Source organism: Choloepus didactylus, chromosome 15 (assembly GCF_015220235.1).
Source record: "Choloepus didactylus isolate mChoDid1 chromosome 15, mChoDid1.pri, whole genome shotgun sequence".
NCBI lineage: Eukaryota > Metazoa > Chordata > Mammalia > Pilosa > Megalonychidae > Choloepus > Choloepus didactylus.
The window spans coordinates 15064675-15082862 of NC_051321.1; the positions used below are offsets into that span (position 1 = coordinate 15064675).

Sequence of the window (18188 nt, forward strand, 5' to 3'; positions counted from 1 at the left end):
TATTTAAGTCTAAGTGTCTTTCCGTAAAAGTGAGATGATGCCCATCTAGTCCGTTTGGTAATCCCATGACAGTTTTAATTATGATTTCCTGAAGTATCTTCAGCCAGTGAATAAAAACATTTCTATAGGAAAGTAAAGTCATTCTTATATGTAACCCCCACTCCCTATGTTTAGAATCCAGCTTAATATCTGTAGTCAAAGAATATGAGGGGATAGTAAAAGAAGGTCTCAAGCCACAGGAATGGATGGTAGAGAAAAGAGACAGAAGAATGGTTGAGAATGCAGGTCTGGGCACATCTGAGTTCTGTGGTGGCCTTACCACTTACTGACTCTGTCCTTAGACACATCACATCTAAGCCTCTGTTTCCTCCTCTCTGAAACAGGATAAGAGTATTATTTCACATGGAGTTGTTATAAGGATTAAATGAGCTTTCTTAACCACTAGGATTTACCACATAATATGCACTTGAAAATTTTTAACTATTATTATTCAACTTACTGTTATTAAGAGGAAGCATAGACTTTGGAGTCACAAAGATGTGGATTTATTAGTTCAAGAAGTTATATGATTTCTAGTAAGTTATTTAATATCTCTGAATCACCTTCTCATCCATAACTGGGGGTAGTTCCAACTATCTCATGGGGTTATTGTGAGGATTAAAGGGTCCAAGTATGTAAAGCATTTGGCATATAGTTTTTGTTCAGCAAGTGTTTGTTTGCCTTTCTTATCTGCCATTAATTTTTAGGTTTGTTTTCTTTCTAGTCAGGTCTTGAAAAGAGCATAGACCAGGCTGTGGAAGAGTGGAATATTGAGAAAGCCGAGGAACTCAGCAACCAGCTAGCTACTCGAGAGGTGAGTTAAACTGATTATGTGTTTTCTCTAATTTCAAAATTTTCTAAAATGAATATACCTTCTTTTTATCATCACGAGTAAATTCAGCATTAAAATATTTGATCTAAGATTTTTCCTTTCTGGAAATAATCCATGATTGATACTCAATTCCAGATCTCACCTAGGTCAGAAAAGTTTTTTCCCAGTTATGATTAAAAGGCTAGCTTTCTTTTTCCCATTTGCATTTTCAATTCAGTTTAACTCGAAGGCAGCTATATGCTCTAAAGTTACAGCTCTCAACCTTTTCTTAATCCTCCCCCAGATGCTTTCTTATTGCGTATTCTGCATACCCCCATCAGCCCTAAAGAATTTTCAGCCTTTTTTTCCCTGTAGTTTATAGAATAAAACTAATAGTTAAATTGAATATTCTTTTTCAATTCTATAAGACCAGCAGAAGATTCTGACAGGCACCCCTTGGAGGGCGCTTTCCCCAGTTGAGAATCTAGATAATTCCAGGCAATACCTCATATAGACCAAAGAGCTCATATTGGCATATGGGATTCTTTGTTTTTGTTTGTAATTCCTTTTTGTCCTCGCTAGGAAAAAAGTTCTACCATAGCTTTTATTTTTAGTCCTGGATCTCTACCTCCTCACTTCATTCTTAGGGTGTAACTTCTCCATGGTGCTTGATTGCACAGAGAAAGTCATAGGTCATCTCTGTCAACTCCTGGCCATGCTCGCTATTCCTTCTTACTCACCTGCAGGTGAATGTTCTTCCTAAACTGAAACTAGTGGTGAAGTTATTATTATAGTAAATTGTTCTGTGAGAATACTGTTGTAGCCGCCATCATCAGATTTCAAAAACTACCATTGATGGCCTTGTTTGTGGTGTTTCTTCGTTTGTGTTTTAAATTTTTGGCTGCTGGCCTTAAGTATCTTGTCAGGTTTGTATTTTTGCATAGGGAAAAAACACGTTCAGAGGAGAGGCTTAGGGATTCAGAAATTACGTCTTCCCTTTAAGCCTCTTAAAATCACTTGTCGAATTAAATATGTCTGTGTATAATGTGTATATATTATTATATGTATATTAATGGCTAATCTAAAGGAAATTGTAAAGCTGTGGGCTTGAGTTATGGGCATCAGCAAGAAATAACATAAATGGTAGTTTTGTGGCCTTTCCAAAATAAACTGGCATTTTTAAAAAGTATTTTTAATGTTTGCTTTTTTCTTACATTTCCCCCCCCAACTTATGATAATTATTATGCTTTCAGTTTGATAGTTACTCTATTTCATCTTTAAAGGAGCCAGATTTTGATTTCATTTAATATAGCAGTCGCTGGATGTAATAACATTTTATTACTCTATTTTAGAAAGGTACAGATAACTTCATTTTAATAATAATATTTTATTACTCTATTTTAGAAAAGTACAGATACTTCATTTTAATAAAATGAATTTGATAATGTGTGAAATGGTGGTACAAACTCAGTAGGATCTCAGTTTTGTTGGTTATTGTAGTAGTGTCTTCAATTGAGTAAGTTTCTTATCTCTACAAATCAGCTGTGGACCAATGATCATGTTTAAAATTCTAGTCAACAAACATAGCATCTACTGTTTGTTAGTAAGTGGACTCTTCTGGTACTTGGAACTTACTTTTTCATGAAAGTGCTGTTAGAAATAGTGATTAAGTTTCGTAGCCAGTCTGCAAGTTTAGTTAACACACAAGATACAAATTATATACTGGTAATATATCTAATCTCCATATTTTGGGGAATTGACTATGAAAATGTCAGAGAATGAAGAGGGAGGGGCAGTGCTTGTGGGGTTGGAAGTTGCTTTGATGGGTAGATATCCTTCATGGCTGTGAGGGTGGAGGGGACACAGTAGTACAGCATGGTGTGGGTAGTGAGGAGTGGCTCGAGGTGTAAGGGGGCTTTCAGGGACTGAAAAGCACGTAAGGCAGCAATAATCAGTAACTAGTCTGGGTCACACTTAGGGAGTGTGGAAGCTGGTGGTAGCTTGATCTGAATATCCACTTTATTTGGGTCAGAAACAAAACCTTTTAGAGAGCTGGTACTTAATGGCATCACTGGTGATAAAATAGTTCATGTTGTGCCGTAAGTTGAACAAGTGTCTTTTGAATCCCTTGAAAAATTCTGGGTATTTGTTATTGGTTGCTGTCTAGAAGATCCTTTACCAGCATGTGGCTGGCTGGTCTGTGGATCTGTTAGGTAGTTCCAGCAAAGCTAAAGGTAGGAACCTAGTAGAAACCAGCAGGGCATTATGGTTTGGCTTCCCTGATTGTTTTCAGAAATGCTGTGCATTCCTGTCTCTTCAAAGGTCTCTTAAAGATCACAGGACTCAGCAAACTAGTGCCCCATGGTCATTGCTTGTCCAGCCTTCCTTTTGGAAGACCCAAGAGTTGTGTATCTGTGCTTTCTTCCCAACAATAAAGGAACTGTGACTCAGCCAGAAGCTCTCATGTCAGTAAGTTTCCTCAGATTTTTGCCTTGCTAAGGGAAGAAAAAATCAGGCGAAGCACAGTCTACATTAAAATGTGGGTTCCACCTGATCTGTCAGTGACAGTCTTTTTTTCTTTTTAGTTATTAGCACCACAGCTTATTTCTTTTCTACACAGCTTATTTAAATTTACCAGTTGTTCCACTAATTTCCTTTATACCAAAAGAAAATTTTCTTTTTCCAGGTCCACATCATTTCATTTTGTTGTTGGTCTTTTTTAGTCTATTTTAATATGGAGTAGTTCCTCCTTTGTCTCTGTCTCTGAAGGCTGTAACATTTTTGAAGAGTAGAGGCAGTTATTTTGAGGATGGCCCTGGATTTTGGTTTCTCTGATGTTTCTCATGATTAGATTCAGGCTATACATTTTTGGCAGGAATATCACAGAAGTGATTCTGTGTCCTTCTCAGGGCAAGGTAGCGGGAGGCACATGATACCTGTTGTCCCACTTATTGGTGATGGGACTTTGATGATTTGGCTGAGGTGGTGTCTACCAGATTTCTCCACTGTAAAGTTACTGTTTTTCCCTTTGTAATTAGTAAGTATCTCTTGGGGAGATAATTTGAGACTATGTTAATATCCTATTTCTCATCATACTTTTACTCACTAGTTTTAGCATCCGTTGCTGATGCATTTCTTGCTTGAGACAGTTACTACTGTGGTGGTTGTCAAATGACCTTAGATTTTTAAAACACTTTTTGATTATAGTTTTTAATCTTTTTCTGGCAAACCAAATGTGTGGCTTAAATAAAGTATTGGATTCTAAAATCTTTTATGTATCCATGTTAAATCTCTCAGCAAAACTGGACAATTAAGAATTGGGTATAGTTTTCCTAAATGATACACTGGGGTGGGATGGGGTCACCATTTGAGTTCTCCTCACCAGTGGTTGTATATTAACTCCAACCTTGCCTATCTCACTAGTTTTCACTGGCGAGCTTTCCTTTCTCTGTGCCAATTGAAGTTGCTTGTCAAAACATGCAGAAGTAGTGCTTGAGAGACTTCAGAAATGTATTTCCTTTGAGAATATTAGGTTTTTTGTTTTTGTGTTTTGTTTTGTCATATTACTATTTTTAAAAATGAGAATTGTATAATACTGACTAGATAGTTCCATTTATACCAGTGGGTATGGTCTAAAATGACAAAGGGTTGTTATGCGATTTATAACACGTACATTACTTTAGAAATACATGATATTTTTGGCACATAAGGATAGTAAAAATTTTTCTCAAGTGTTCTTTTTACTTCTAAACGAGTATAATGCTTTGTTCTGGTAAAATAAATTTATTTGGTGTGGGATTTAAAAATTCTGATTCAAAGGAGAAACAATGATTTGGTCCCTATTCTTTTCCCAGGATAAGTGGGAAAACGTCTGGAAAATGTTTGCTTTTTAGACACCAACGTTGGAAAGATACTGATGCTATGTTAATTAAGTACCCATGAAGAATAACTAAATTAATCAAGATTGAATTCTTGAATAAATAGTTTGAGATTTAATTTTTTTCACATTTATCCCTTTGGTGCCAGTCACTGTGGATATGATAGATGGGATTTTGAGAAGTAATTGTGGGTTTGGGGCAGAAACCCTTTATCAATTAAATGTATACATGCATGGTAGGTGTCCTTTTGGAAATCAGGTATACTGGGTTTTAATCAGTACCATTTTCCTTTTTCAAGAAGCAGTGACTGGGCCTTGCTGATAAAGCCTTTGCTCAGAGGCACAGATCCCAGAGTTCTTAAAGCCTTTACCAACCATAATAAGTGAAACTAATTTTTGATGTTTAACATTTATAAGCCTGTGAAACCAATAGGGCAGTCTTAGTATTGAGAAAAATAAAGCAAAAAGAAGAACCACATCTGAAAATAGGACTTGATAACAGTTCCTCAAAAACGTGTATGCCAAAATAAGTCTGTCAGTGCACTTTTGTCAGGACACAGCCAATGCAGATTTTTCTAGAATCACATCCCTTAAATTAATGATGACATTAAGGGTGTATATAATCTGGTTTCAGGGGATGGCTCAAGTTCACATGTTTTGTAGCCTAGATTGTATGACTGTCATCTCTGGTTCTGCCATGTAGTATTGTGGTTGCTTTGGGACCAACCCTCCTCTTTGTTAAATACTTCTTTGTTGTTTACAATCTTGGGGGAGAGATGAAGTGGGAAAGTATACTAAGGTTTGTGCCCTACTGATGAAACTTTTCTAATTTGGTGGAAAAAAGGTGAGCTTTAGAAAAAAATGTTATATATGTACAAGTATCTGAGCATATTTTTGGCATTGTTAGCCTCAGGCTTGAGTTGGAAGTACTTTCTATTCATTGACGGTTATCCTCAAAACTGCCGTCCTTTGATACTGTGTCTTTCTGACACATGATCCTTGTTACAATCCAGATCATACCAATTTATAGACACCAGTAGCAACACATATTTTAAAATTAAGTGCTAAAGCCTAGATTTAATTAAGTAGGCAGCAGTTTGGTTGAGTCTCACCTGTTGGAAAGAGAATTTTTCTCTAGGCATCTTCATGTTAACCTGTGATAGATAAAAACCAACTTGGTTTGGCAACAGAACAATGAGTTTCTACCATTGAATGAGTCATACCTATATTAACTAGATATAGTGCTCAGGTTGATTTTAATTATACCTGTACAGTGTCAGAGCAGAAATGAACAGGGATGAGAGGCTGCCTGTGATTTTTGTTTTAGCTTTTGTGTGGTTTATGCCCTTAAAGATTGATTTTTCTTTAAGTGGCTGAAATAGGGTTGTCTTTGGCAGCACCAAAAAACTTGATTCCTTGAAAACACTAGTATTCATGTTGTAAAATTATAACCAATTTGTGCAATGTAGAATGAGTAGCCATACTGTTTTCTTTAAAAATTTGCATGATACTAATATTTGCATGTGATATATTTTTCTTGTAATCCATTGCCATCTTTGCTGAGGTCCCAAACTGTCAATTTAGAGGAATAATAAGATCAAATTCCTGAGGACCAAAGGCAGTGGCTTCAGCCTTTAGTACGCTGAGCATCATTTATTTACAGTCTAACCAGGTATCACAGGTATAAGTGATAAGAACTAAAGTGTATCTTATTTTAATAATACTTTTTGTAGATATAAATAAATACTATATTGGCAGGGTACAGTAAACCAGAATTTAATTTTAATTTTTTAAAAAATAAAGTAGATTCCTTAAATTCTTGGATTTAAATAAAGAAGGTAAGAATATTTAAAGTAAAAAGGTAGGAATGATCTTCTTTAAAGGCTAAAGTTTAAATTGATTTAGTTGTACTCTTTTATAGCCAAGTAAATTAAATGCTCTCTAAACTTGAGCAGATCATTAATTTGTAGCCTAAACTTTATTTTTGGAGCAATTTCCTAGAAAAACCGAAGGAGCTTTCACTGAAGAGGTCTGTGTACATTTGAGGAGACAGTTTCTGCATTTTATGTTAGCATTTAAAAAGTAGTCGTATCTCTGGAATGCTTCAGATGCTGTAGCTCTTGCTTTAGCATTCAGAATTTTTCTAATACATTTTACTGTTAGACTTTGGTTTCCCTGAAAAGGTTCTGGCTACAATACACCCTTTTCATTTCTGTTATTAGTTTTATGTAGATGTAAGTGCTGAGTTGTCTTGATAGAATAGGAGCTTGAAGGCCCACACCTCTTCCAAAAAAAAATAATAAAAATAAAAAACAACCCTCCCCAAATAATACAATGTTGACAGATTTACCGATCAAAATACCTTGACCATAATCATATCTAGAGTTCAAAATTTAAACATTTATTTAAATTTTTGAACTAGACATGCTGTCAGACTTGATAAGTTTAAAGTTACTTTTAGTCAGTGCTATTTTCAAAGCTGTAATTTTTAGGAAAGATTTGTGCATCATGCAAAAGAAAAAAAGAAAAGCTGAAGCAAATCTTGTGGTTCTAAACCCTTTATTCTGTAATCCGGAGAGCAAATTGTTTTCTTCCTGTTTTCGTGAATACTTTCTTTGGGTAGAAGTATCTTGACAACCATGTTTCTATGGTAAAACAGTTTGTTCAGATATGAAGCTGAACAGTATATTCCAATTAGCTGTTATAAGAATTTATCATTGGAACCTGTGACCCCACTAAAGGATGGCAGGTACTTTCTATTTTCTTAATTATTGTGATTTCTAGCCACTGAGAATTGTATAAACACAGTAAAAAATGCATTAAATATTATTTATATATATATATATTTAGAATTTAAAATTTAATGTCTCCAGTTTCAGCATTCTGTTTTTAGGGAAAGCTGATGTTTGTTGCTAGGTCCGGGGTAAGTATGAAGCATGCACTTGAACCATAAGTTTTGGTCTAAAAGCAAAAGGTTATTTTTTTTTTAAATGATTATTTCATCCAAAGTCATTATTTCATACAAATGTCTGTGAATTCTTGGGCAAAGTATATTTTATTTCTGTCTTTCAAAGGGAAATACAGTAAAAATTTTATTTATTCTGCCTTCTATTCCTTACTTTTTCTTTTCTTAATTTTTTTCTATTTTCAGCTAGGGAGTAGAGTTTAGGACCATTTTCTTTTCAGTATATTTCACTGATTAGCAATGGTTAAGAAAAAAAAAATACGGGATGCTGGGAAGGAGAAAAGCTCTACTGGAATAGGCTTATTTGCTAGTCAGACGCTTCATCGGCCACATAAGTAAAGTTGGGAGCCCTCTACTTTGGGAGGGGTCTGTTAAGGATCGTCTAGAACTGACTTTCATTAACTTTGGTCATCTCTCAGTGCTTTTTTTAATTTAAATCTTCCTTCGTTTATCATTTTGTAGTCTTCACATAGTCCAGGGGGCTTTTAAATGGTGATTTTAATTCGTTGAAGCCTTGTTCTCCTTAGTTCCTAGGTAAAATTCTTGGAAAATAAACTATGACTATCTAGGTAAAGGAGGCCTGGTTGAATTCTTTTACATTTCATTTGAAGATGTGTCCATGCCCATAAAAAATTGTGTACAGCTGTGAAGTTGGAGCATTTTAACATCAGAAAAAGAAGACTAGAGCTTGGTGATGGGTTTTTCTGTCAGCTTTTTTAGGTGTGCTTACACAGATCTCATTGCATTGAGGATGTTTTCTTTTACCTTTGGGGTATGATGGGGTGATCACCTAGAATGGCATTCCTTATGCTCTCTTTTAATTATGTTTATCTGTGCTTTTAACAAACCTTAAAAAAAGATTTCAGATGTTACAAGTCTAATTAAAGAAACAGACAAAGCACAGTTTATACTGTAGATTTTTTTCTGCAGTTCAATTAATCAGCATGTTTTCTCTTTTAATTAAAACCATTTTAGTAAATTAAAGCCCACAGCAAAACACATATATAATTTGTTTGTAATTAGCTCTTAATTGGTGGCAGTTGAAGCTTAGCACCCTTGGTTTCTTTCTTCATGATTGCCATTTTATTAGCAGCCAGTCATTAATTAATCTTTTTCTAATTAGCTTATAAAACTGTTGATGGCACATTATTGTAAATGTGATTTTAAGTTCAAAGCTTGTTAATAAGCTTTCTTACTTAGAAGAACAGAGATAAAGAAATTGCTGAAAACAGTACTGCAGTTCTTTAAAAAAAAATGTCTTTCTTATGGGGACTGTAAAGCATCTGACAGTTTATGGTTAATTTTTTAATACTTTTTTTCTCTTATGAATGGAGTAAATTGCTTGAATATAAATGTCTATATCCAGGAGTGATTTCAACAGTATAACATCTTTTCTCCTTCCTTTGGAATACTGTAATCTACATATAATTTGAGGCCTTAATAGTCATCATTAAAACAGGTGTTACGTAAACTATTTCCCTATGAAATCAAAATTGAGTATATGAATCAAAGTATATGTTCTCACACCTCATGGACCAAATACAAATATGTATTTTGAATAAACTGTAAGGTGATGTGTATATATATATATATATATATATATATACACATATATATAGTATGTGATTGTGATATGCAGTTGATATGTTTTGAAACTGAGAATTGTTTTATTATTCTTCGAAATAAATACCATTTGACTTTAAGAGATAATGGGGTTGTAGACATAAAAATTATTAATGCCTGTGTATACTATTGTAAACACATACATATGGTACACAAACATACGCAGACCTCTGCATGCACATTTTAAGATTACAATTAAATTAGCTTATTTCCTATAATAGAAGATGACTTGATTGTAAAGTCAAAGTTTAAATGACTGGATAGGCATAGCTTATTTACTTGACATCAGAGCATCTCAGGTGTAACAAGGGAGAGAAAGGTACCAATTCAAATGTGGACATCCTTACTTTACTATAGCACATACTGTATTAAATTATGGTTTGAATGAAATGTATTAGTCACATGATATTCTTTATTGGAATGTACCACCAATTTCATGAAACACTTAACTGCATGGTATTCTGAGCTGTTTGTCAGTACTAGTGCAAACTTTTGAAAGTTCCAAAAAAATATGACATTATCAGTCATTGGAAATGTTTTTTCTTATTTGCTTTTTGAACTTTGTATGTTATTTCAACTTTGGCTATTTCTTTGCTTGTTTTTTAGAAGGCATTTTATGATACCATGCAAGAGACACTAGAAAGGGATAGCTGACAAGGAAAAAATTAAAAATTGGATAAAAAGTAAATGAATAATGTCATATTACTAAAAAGATGAGAGGCTAATTTGTGCCGACTTTTTGCTAATTTTGTTCAAGCCTCAAAATGAGGAGCTGTCACCCGTTCTGTGTAGCACTGATGACAGTGCCAATGATCCATGAAATAAGCTGCCGCTGGCTTTGTTCTGATAAGAATGAACAAATCTGCACAATGTTCGGCTCCCAGAATCTCATTTTCATACTTGCATGCAGGCTAAAAGAAATAAGCTGTTTGCAGGCTTGATTAATCAGACATTGGAGGGGTTTTTGTCTCTTTGATCTCTTTCGTCTCCTAGGTAACTTGCTTGACATTAATGTTGAGCTTGAGTAAAGACAATCAGGAATTGTCGACCAAACTGATATAAAAATTAAAGACCTTAACACTTTAAGTACTCCAGTAATGGTTCCGCTTTACTTCAGAAAACATCTGTTTTCATTTAATTAAAGAACAAAAGAGAATGGCATAAATATTTTTCATAGAGACCTATTATTCCATAAAAAGTTAAAGTATGATAATTGCTATTTTTAAATAAGTGCCTTGAAAGTGTTCAAAAGGGAGGGAAACTTCATAAATACAAGCTAGTAATTTTGAGATGAGTAAAATATTTTATGAAATGGATAAGAAGTTTGTAGTTATGCTAGATTAAGCTGTTTGAATCAGATGCTTCAAATGATTACCAGCAAACTTGACAATGGCAAGATTGAGCGAGAATGACTTTATTTTGAAGGTTTGTCTTTTAAAAATCTGTACTATGCTACAAGAATGTGCCATTATATCTATTTTACAACCCAATATGATTTATACACACTAAACCTATAAAATTGAAAGGAATTAAAAAAATGTCACCGTGCATTTGCTTGAGGTTATGCAGACGCTTTTACAAATCTTCCAAGTGGCTGTAAAGATGAATGCCTCAAGGGTCCAGCCAGGGCCCTGCTTTTCCAACCAGTTAAAGCCCTTATCTTAAATCCAAGCAAAGTACCATTAATCTTTTTGAAAGACCTTTTATGGCTTTTAATATATCCCAAATTAGAACATTTTACACCCTTGGTTCCTGAAATATGGTGATAAAAAGCCTTTAGAGCTTAATTTTCCTTACTGCATGCTCTGACCAATTTGCAGTTCTTTGTGATAATGTTTAGACACCTTAATTAAAATGCAGCAAAATATCGGATGTTCTATATGGAAAATGCTGATACTTTGGCTACACATACAAAAAATTCTGTATATATTTTCATTTTTAAAAATCTCTTTTCACATTGTGTTGCTATAGTTATCTGATGACCCAAAACAATTTTTAATATAAAAACCATTGACCAAGCTTTTGTGATGTTTACATTGGGCATGAAGATGCATTTTTCTTTTTGACAGAAGCAAAAGTGGGATTCATGTCAGCCTATATTATTTGTTTATAATACTGAAACACAGCATGATATTCTTTTTGATTCTGAAATTTGGGTTGGTCACCTTGCCTGGGAAAGGCATTTTTTCACATCTGTCTCTTCCATAGAAGGTCTTACCATCCTTTAATAATTCCAACTATTTCCGTTCTTTTTTCTTTCTTCATAAAAATAAGTGAAACACATTCGTTTCAAGTATATGAAGGATATTAAAAAGTATATGACTTTTAATCATTACAAACCAGAAGATTCTTTCTGTAAAATACATAGACCAAGCTTGTTTAATGTTTTATCAGTTGAAGAACCCAAGGGTAAAAGACAGTTAGAAAATACACCTTTTATAGGAACAGGTCTCTTGAAAGTGTTGCCTACATACCCAGTGAGTCCCCAAAGTGATGGAATCCTGTCATGCAAATACTTGTTTAATGCATTATAATAAATTATTTTTAACAAGTTTATACTGTGTCTTAAGGAACATATGCTCTGATCTTTACTGTGATCCTGGTGGTTCTGGATTGGGCTTAACATTTTCGGAAAACTAAAAGCTTTTACAAGTTTAGAGTATATGACCGTGTCAAGACATGGTCTTCCTTTTAAATCAAATGATGGCATGTCCAGACACCAAGATGCTTTTTGGTTGGTCTGTCCCAAATTAAGAAAACTCTTTTTGGGAAATTTCAGTCAGATAAAAATGCAAGCTATCTCTTAGTTTATAGCAGTTTTAGAATTTATCACATGGTTAGTATACATAGAAAATATGGTTCAGTTCATTTCTGTTCTTAGAAAAAGAAGCTTTATTTAAATGTAAGATAAACTAGCTTGAGTGGGTCTTTTCATTATGGGAGGAGCATTATTTATAGGGACTTGGCAAAACTATGTCATATAACAAATTTGCGTTTGACATGTAATATATAGGAATGGAATTAATGGAAAAATACAGATTTCTGCGTTTTACCTTCTGGAGGTGGGGAATGGAGAAGAGACTATTGCACATGAATGCAGGAGAGATCTGTTGTGTATGTTAAACACAAGTGACAAACTGTATTTGATGGCAGTAGACTGTTCATTGGGTACATTTACTGTTCACTTAAATTCCCATTGGACCCCCATATTTCCCAGCCACTTTGCATTAGGTGGAGCCATGTAAATAGTAGTTCTGACCAGTGGCCTGTGAGCAGGAATAATGGGTGTCACTTTTGGACTAAAGCATTTAACAGCAGTGTGAGGCTCTCTGGCTCTGTCTTCCTCTGCTATAGTGAACCTGAAAGCTACATGTTGAGGTGCTGGCCCCACCATATGGAGGAGAGCTCAAAATGAAGCAAGAAATAAAGAGTAAAGCCAGTGAAACTTGGGGATTTGTTTGATACTGAAGTATTGACTAGCCTAACCTGACAGGTGCTGTCTTGATTATTTACATTTATGACAAATGGATAGTTTTTAGTGGAAAGAAAATCTGTCTTGATGACAAATTATGTCACAATGTCCTTCCAGAGTTTCATTTTCTCCTTACGTGATGATATTACAGCTCTTTGATTCATAGCATTTGTGTTGTTGTTGTTGACTTAGATTTATTATGATAAAGAACCAGAAATGAAAAGAGAACTAAAAGAACAAGGTCATAATTGAAAGAGTCAGTTATGGACTGAAGAATCAAATGAGGGGGAGACAATCCCTCTCCCCAAACCCCCAGTTTGAAAGTAGGCCCTGTTTCCTTCAATGCTTTATAGCACCTAGAAAAGAGCCTGGTAAAGTAGTGCATCTATGCCCTCAGTAATATTTTTTGAATGACTCTTGTCCTTGTGGAAAAAAAGATAACAGTAGCACAGGTGCTGCTGCTGGTATTTAAGAGTTTCTGAGAAGACACTGAGGTTAGCCTGCTTTCTCAAGTGGGGTCTTGCCAGTCAGTAGTAATCATTCTTTCAGGAGTGGTTTCTTCTTGGTGTTGACCAATTCATCACCTCGGTGTGCTTGTCAGATTGCTTCCATTTGCTTCTATTCTTTATATATATTCTTCTCTGGACTGCAGAATCAGATCTGTTTTTGCTCTCATTTTAAACTCTAGTGAGTGCCTGATTACTACTTGTCTGTTTCACCCTAAAGGAAATTGTTCTCCAAGATAAGCTGGAAGAAATGATGAGCCTGCCAAATCTTGCTTTCCTCAGTTGGTTTCTCTCCTTACCTGTGTGCTCTTAACCCCCTGCCATACCTTACTATTGGTGAGCAGATCCCTAAAACTTGGGCTTTAATACGTTGACTTTAGAGTGGCTTCCAGGTCCAAGGCATCCTGTCCACGTATATGCATTATTTGAGTCCAGGGATAGAAAAGAAAGATACCAGGAAGAGATTTCTAGCCTTGGGTTAACCAGGATTCTTGACGGATACTTTTGAGACATCCATATAGATGGGCATTTAAAAAAATAAGAGCCCATTAAAACTAAAGGGTATTATCACCATGCCTGTCCTGGAGTAGCTTGTTGAGAAACGGCTCTGCAGCCAGAGAGCTGTGTAGAACCAAGTATGATAACTGTAAGGCTATGGCATAGAAGCTAAAGGGCTGCAGAAATGTAGAGAGCAAAGCTTAATTTTAAGTTGGCTTAGAGGAGACTTCCAGAGAAGGGGGTTTGTTTTGAATGGACCTTGCAGGCCTGGCAGAGGGAACACTCAGGGACTGTAGTCCCAGGGCCCTGGCTTTTCACCTCTCAGCACACCTTTTGTTCTTTTTCTAACAGTGAGTTTAAAGCTGTTGCATTTATGAAGTAGTAATTAGTTTTCCCATGTTTTGTTAATCACATTTATAACTGCCAATCAGAGCTTCTGATGAGCATGAGATAACTGGTATGACCATACTGAGTTGCTGTAATTCTAGCCCAGAGCGAAGAAACTTGATGTCTCTGTCGGTCTGTGCAGCCTTATCAGGGGTAAATTCCTGTTTGGCCTACTGAAGTACTGAAATAGCTTGGAGATACTCATTACTACCTTTGTGGACCCTTGAGGGGCCTCGGCTTGGGAAGATTTTCATCCAGGAGACTGGTACAACTAAAGGGTCTGTTGGGAGGTAAGGGAAATATAGGTCATATTTATGTATTCATTAGACTTTGGTTGTTTAAGGGGGCCTGAGCATAAGAATTTCTAATTTCCAGACATGGTTTTCTTTCCCTGAAGTTCTCAAGTATTTGTATTACTGTAATTTTTATATTGGCTGGAATAATTATTTTCACCTTTTTTTAATTTTCCTTTTCTTTTCTCCTTTGCAATTCTTAGCTTGGTGTAAAAATTGCCAAAGCTGTTGCCTGCCATAATTTTGTAAAAGCCAAGAAGGCTGCTGAAAATTCACAGGTTGTTCGGAAAAAGAAGAAACTTGCATGGGGGTAAGCTTGTTTAAGATTTTTAGTAGTCATTCTACTAACTTCATAGTAATTGTAGAAATTCTGCTAATACATTTTGTGAATCCAGTTTGTAATTTTTATTCATTTTATTCTTTGTATCTTTGCTGAATGTTTGTTGGATTATACATATGGAGGCATTTCTTCATCCTTTTTAACATTTATTTTGTAATCTTTGAGTACTTGAAAAGTTTTTAAGTTTGTTTTATTTTGGGCAATTATTGAACATGTTATTTTAGCAAAAGTGTTTACTTGATTTTAGAAATAAATTGCAATTTTTATGCTCTTCATTTTAGGTTTGAAGCAAAGAAGAGATGGGAAACCAAAAGCAACATGGGATATATGTAACTTGCCAGGGCTCTTCAAGACATTTTTTAGACCTAAGTGCTAAATTTACTAAAAATACTTTGCTGCTTATGGTAAATGTCAGGAAATTGATAAAAGATAAAAGAAGCATAAAACTTGGGAGTTGATTATCAAATCTTTTCAGTCTTTTTCTAAGGGGTTGATCCTATTGAAGTGCATGAAATGGAGCATTCTGTTATTTATATAAGAAATCTAAGCATGTATGCAAGAAAAAATGATAGGAGCTTTATTATTTACTTGTGTAACTTTACAGTATAAAATCAGTTTTACTTTTTATCTGTTTGGTGTAGCATTACCAATGAACTCCTTGTTCTTTCTTATCTGTACTGGTTTAACTGTACTTACTCTAGAATTTTTGTTTTTAAGATTATTTGTTTATAATGGATTAGTAATAAGTGCAAGAAAGTCTCAGTTGATACTGTTTTTACAAATAACTTTATAATCACCTTAATTTATAAAATTATTGACTCTATTAGAGGCAGTAGAATTGATATGTCATGATCATTTGGTAAAATCAATTGATTAATTTTCATGTAAATCCAGATAAAATATTTCAATAAAGAAAAGGACAGACTTGTATTTGGAGGGTGATTTAAATTCAGCTCTGCCTGGAAATGTCTTCCTAAATATCTCTCTCGGCCGTGTCATTCTTTAAATAAATTATGAGATGGTTCTTAGATGAGAACATGATATCACTGTATTAAGCAGACAGTTATAACTCAGGACAATTTAACTTTGCACGTTCTAAGAACATGGTTTGATTGTGTTTATTCCTCTTCCCTGTTGCTCCTTGAAAGACTGAATAGATTAATCAGGACAAAGAGAGGATTGATAGCATGAGACGTACTCTTCGGTAGTTGTGCATTTCAGTCCTAACTGGAAGGGACTTTGAGAAATCATAGCACAAGCCAGCAGGCAGGTTGTGATTTCTTTGGCAGTCCCGTGGTATTTTGGCAACCTCCTGGTCTTAGTGCTCGACAGAGGTGAAGAACTGCTTGTCATGGGTTTCATCAGTTCACCTTTCCCTCAGCTTTCTTCAGAGGTTCTATTGTTTAGCTAACATGAACTTTCTCTGGGTTGATAAAATAAATTCAGGAACATATAAAATGAGTCATGATTATAATTATTACTATTTTATTATTTTGGACTTATAATAGTAATAACATACTAATTGATGGCATGTTTAATGTTTCTGTGTTCTGGAATAAGTGAATAACTGATTGCTATTTAAGAGAGCAAAACTCACATCTTGTTTCCATTTTAGTTTTGAGAAAAATCAGAATTGAGAAAATAAAATTTTACATAATTCATCATGAAAAGATATCCAGACCATATATTTTATGATTTAATATTTCATGTTCTATTTTGTAGGTATAATCATATGCTGCTTACCTAGAATATCTCATAGATGAAGACACACCTATAGTATAGGAACCTTTCCTCTAAAAACCGTTGTGGGGGAAAAAATCCACTGTTCACCACCTGTTGGTTTTGCCTGGAACATTAAAAATACCACCTTTGAGCAGGCAAGTGTTACGGATCTTCTCATGTATTGGGCCATGAAGTGGGCACTTCCCCTCGGCTTCTGCCTCATTTTTCTTTGCCTATTTCCTCTTCCTTAGAGCATTTAGTGACCTCTGCAGGCATGCTTCACCACTCTTCCCATGTCAAGAGCTTGCCAGAGTGGCCTCCTTCAGGGTCTAGTTTTCAAGGTCTTACCGGAAGTTCAGCCACAGAAGCCTTTCTTAAGCCTGTGTCAGTGCCAGCAGTTGTCCCCTCAGTGCCCGTCTCAGGGTTTTCAAGTAGATAGGAGCATTTTAACTGAGTGGAGGGCATTATGGTGGAATCAGAGGTAGTAGAGGACTCATCTGATAAGGGGAGCCATCTTACAAGTCCCCACTCTTTTTGGGTCATGGTTTGTGGAAAGCTCCAAAACATGGTAGAGTAGAGTGAGGGCATTAAGTATTGGTGGCAGGGGAAAGATATAGGGGAATGGAAGGGGCCAGTTTTCTTGGGTCACCCCTGCTGCCTCATCATTTGAAACCAGTTTTGTGTCAGCAGTTATTCATATGAATTAGGCATTTTATTCATTAAAGCAATAAAAGGAGAACATGGTTTCTAGATCCCAGTGTTGTCCAAAGAGTATTGGCATTAGTCCTGTCCTTTCTGGTCACGGCAAAATAAGGGTTCTTTTTGAATCAGTAATAACTCCAGTCCCTGACACTTTGACATGTACATTTTCTATCACCAGAATGCCTGAGTTAGATTAGTAATGTAAATGTCAGTTATTATTAACTGGGATTAATATGTTTCAGGCCATCGGCATGGCATTAATGAAACTGTGATTTACTGTCTAAGTACTTCAGGCTAAAACAACTTACTAAAGAACACTAAATATGAGTGTTACAGCATTGGTTCTGAGAAGTAAGTTGGTAGTACATTCTTGTTTGGGAGCCCTCAGGATGTTTCTGATTTTCAGCAGAACGTTCTATTTCTTTCACCAAAAGCAGAGTTTGAATATGTAACCTCAGGTTTGCTATAATTAGTACTGATGACAGAGTTAAGTACCTTGGCCAAGACTATAAATCAGTAGTTAAACAGGTTTCTGCAACTGACCGTAAATCTCTAACTCCATATTTTAAACACACTTATTTTTTTAGGCAGACAGAAATGGGAGGGGCAGGGCAAGGAGAGACAGAAATGTTATCTCAAATGTGAAGCTTAGAACTTCACATTTAAATTCTGATTTCCTTGATACCCTTTATCTAAAATGTTACCTTTTAAATGTTTTAATTTATTCTTTAAGATTAGCTAAAAATTAATGTATAAAATATGAAGATACAATTTTCAAAATGTCAAAATACTCATTTTTTAGGCAAAGATATCACTTTTTTTAGAGATACATGTTCTGCTAACTGTAAAAAAAATAACTATGTAAGGCTGATGCTTAAATAAGATGTCCATTGTGGGTTAATTTTTAAAGAAATAATAAAGGTTGGGAAACAGATGATGTTATATCAGGCCCC

The 18188-nt window shown here is 35.1% G+C and overlaps 1 protein-coding gene across 3 annotated transcripts in view; it reads left to right on the forward strand.

Annotated features, from left to right (window-relative positions):
- The window catches only part of FAM204A (family with sequence similarity 204 member A), a 32420-nt gene extending 16581 nt beyond the window's left edge, over nucleotides 1-15839 (forward strand). For all 3 annotated transcript variants that reach the window (XM_037804892.1, XM_037804891.1, XM_037804893.1), the window contains 3 exons: nucleotides 764-853; nucleotides 14675-14781; nucleotides 15093-15839. In XM_037804892.1, the coding sequence (XP_037660820.1) occupies nucleotides 764-853; nucleotides 14675-14781; nucleotides 15093-15144 (249 nt within the window). In that variant the 3' untranslated portion in view covers nucleotides 15145-15839. The remainder of the gene's footprint in view (nucleotides 1-763; nucleotides 854-14674; nucleotides 14782-15092) is intronic.
- Nucleotides 15840-18188: the final 2349 nt, after the last annotated feature.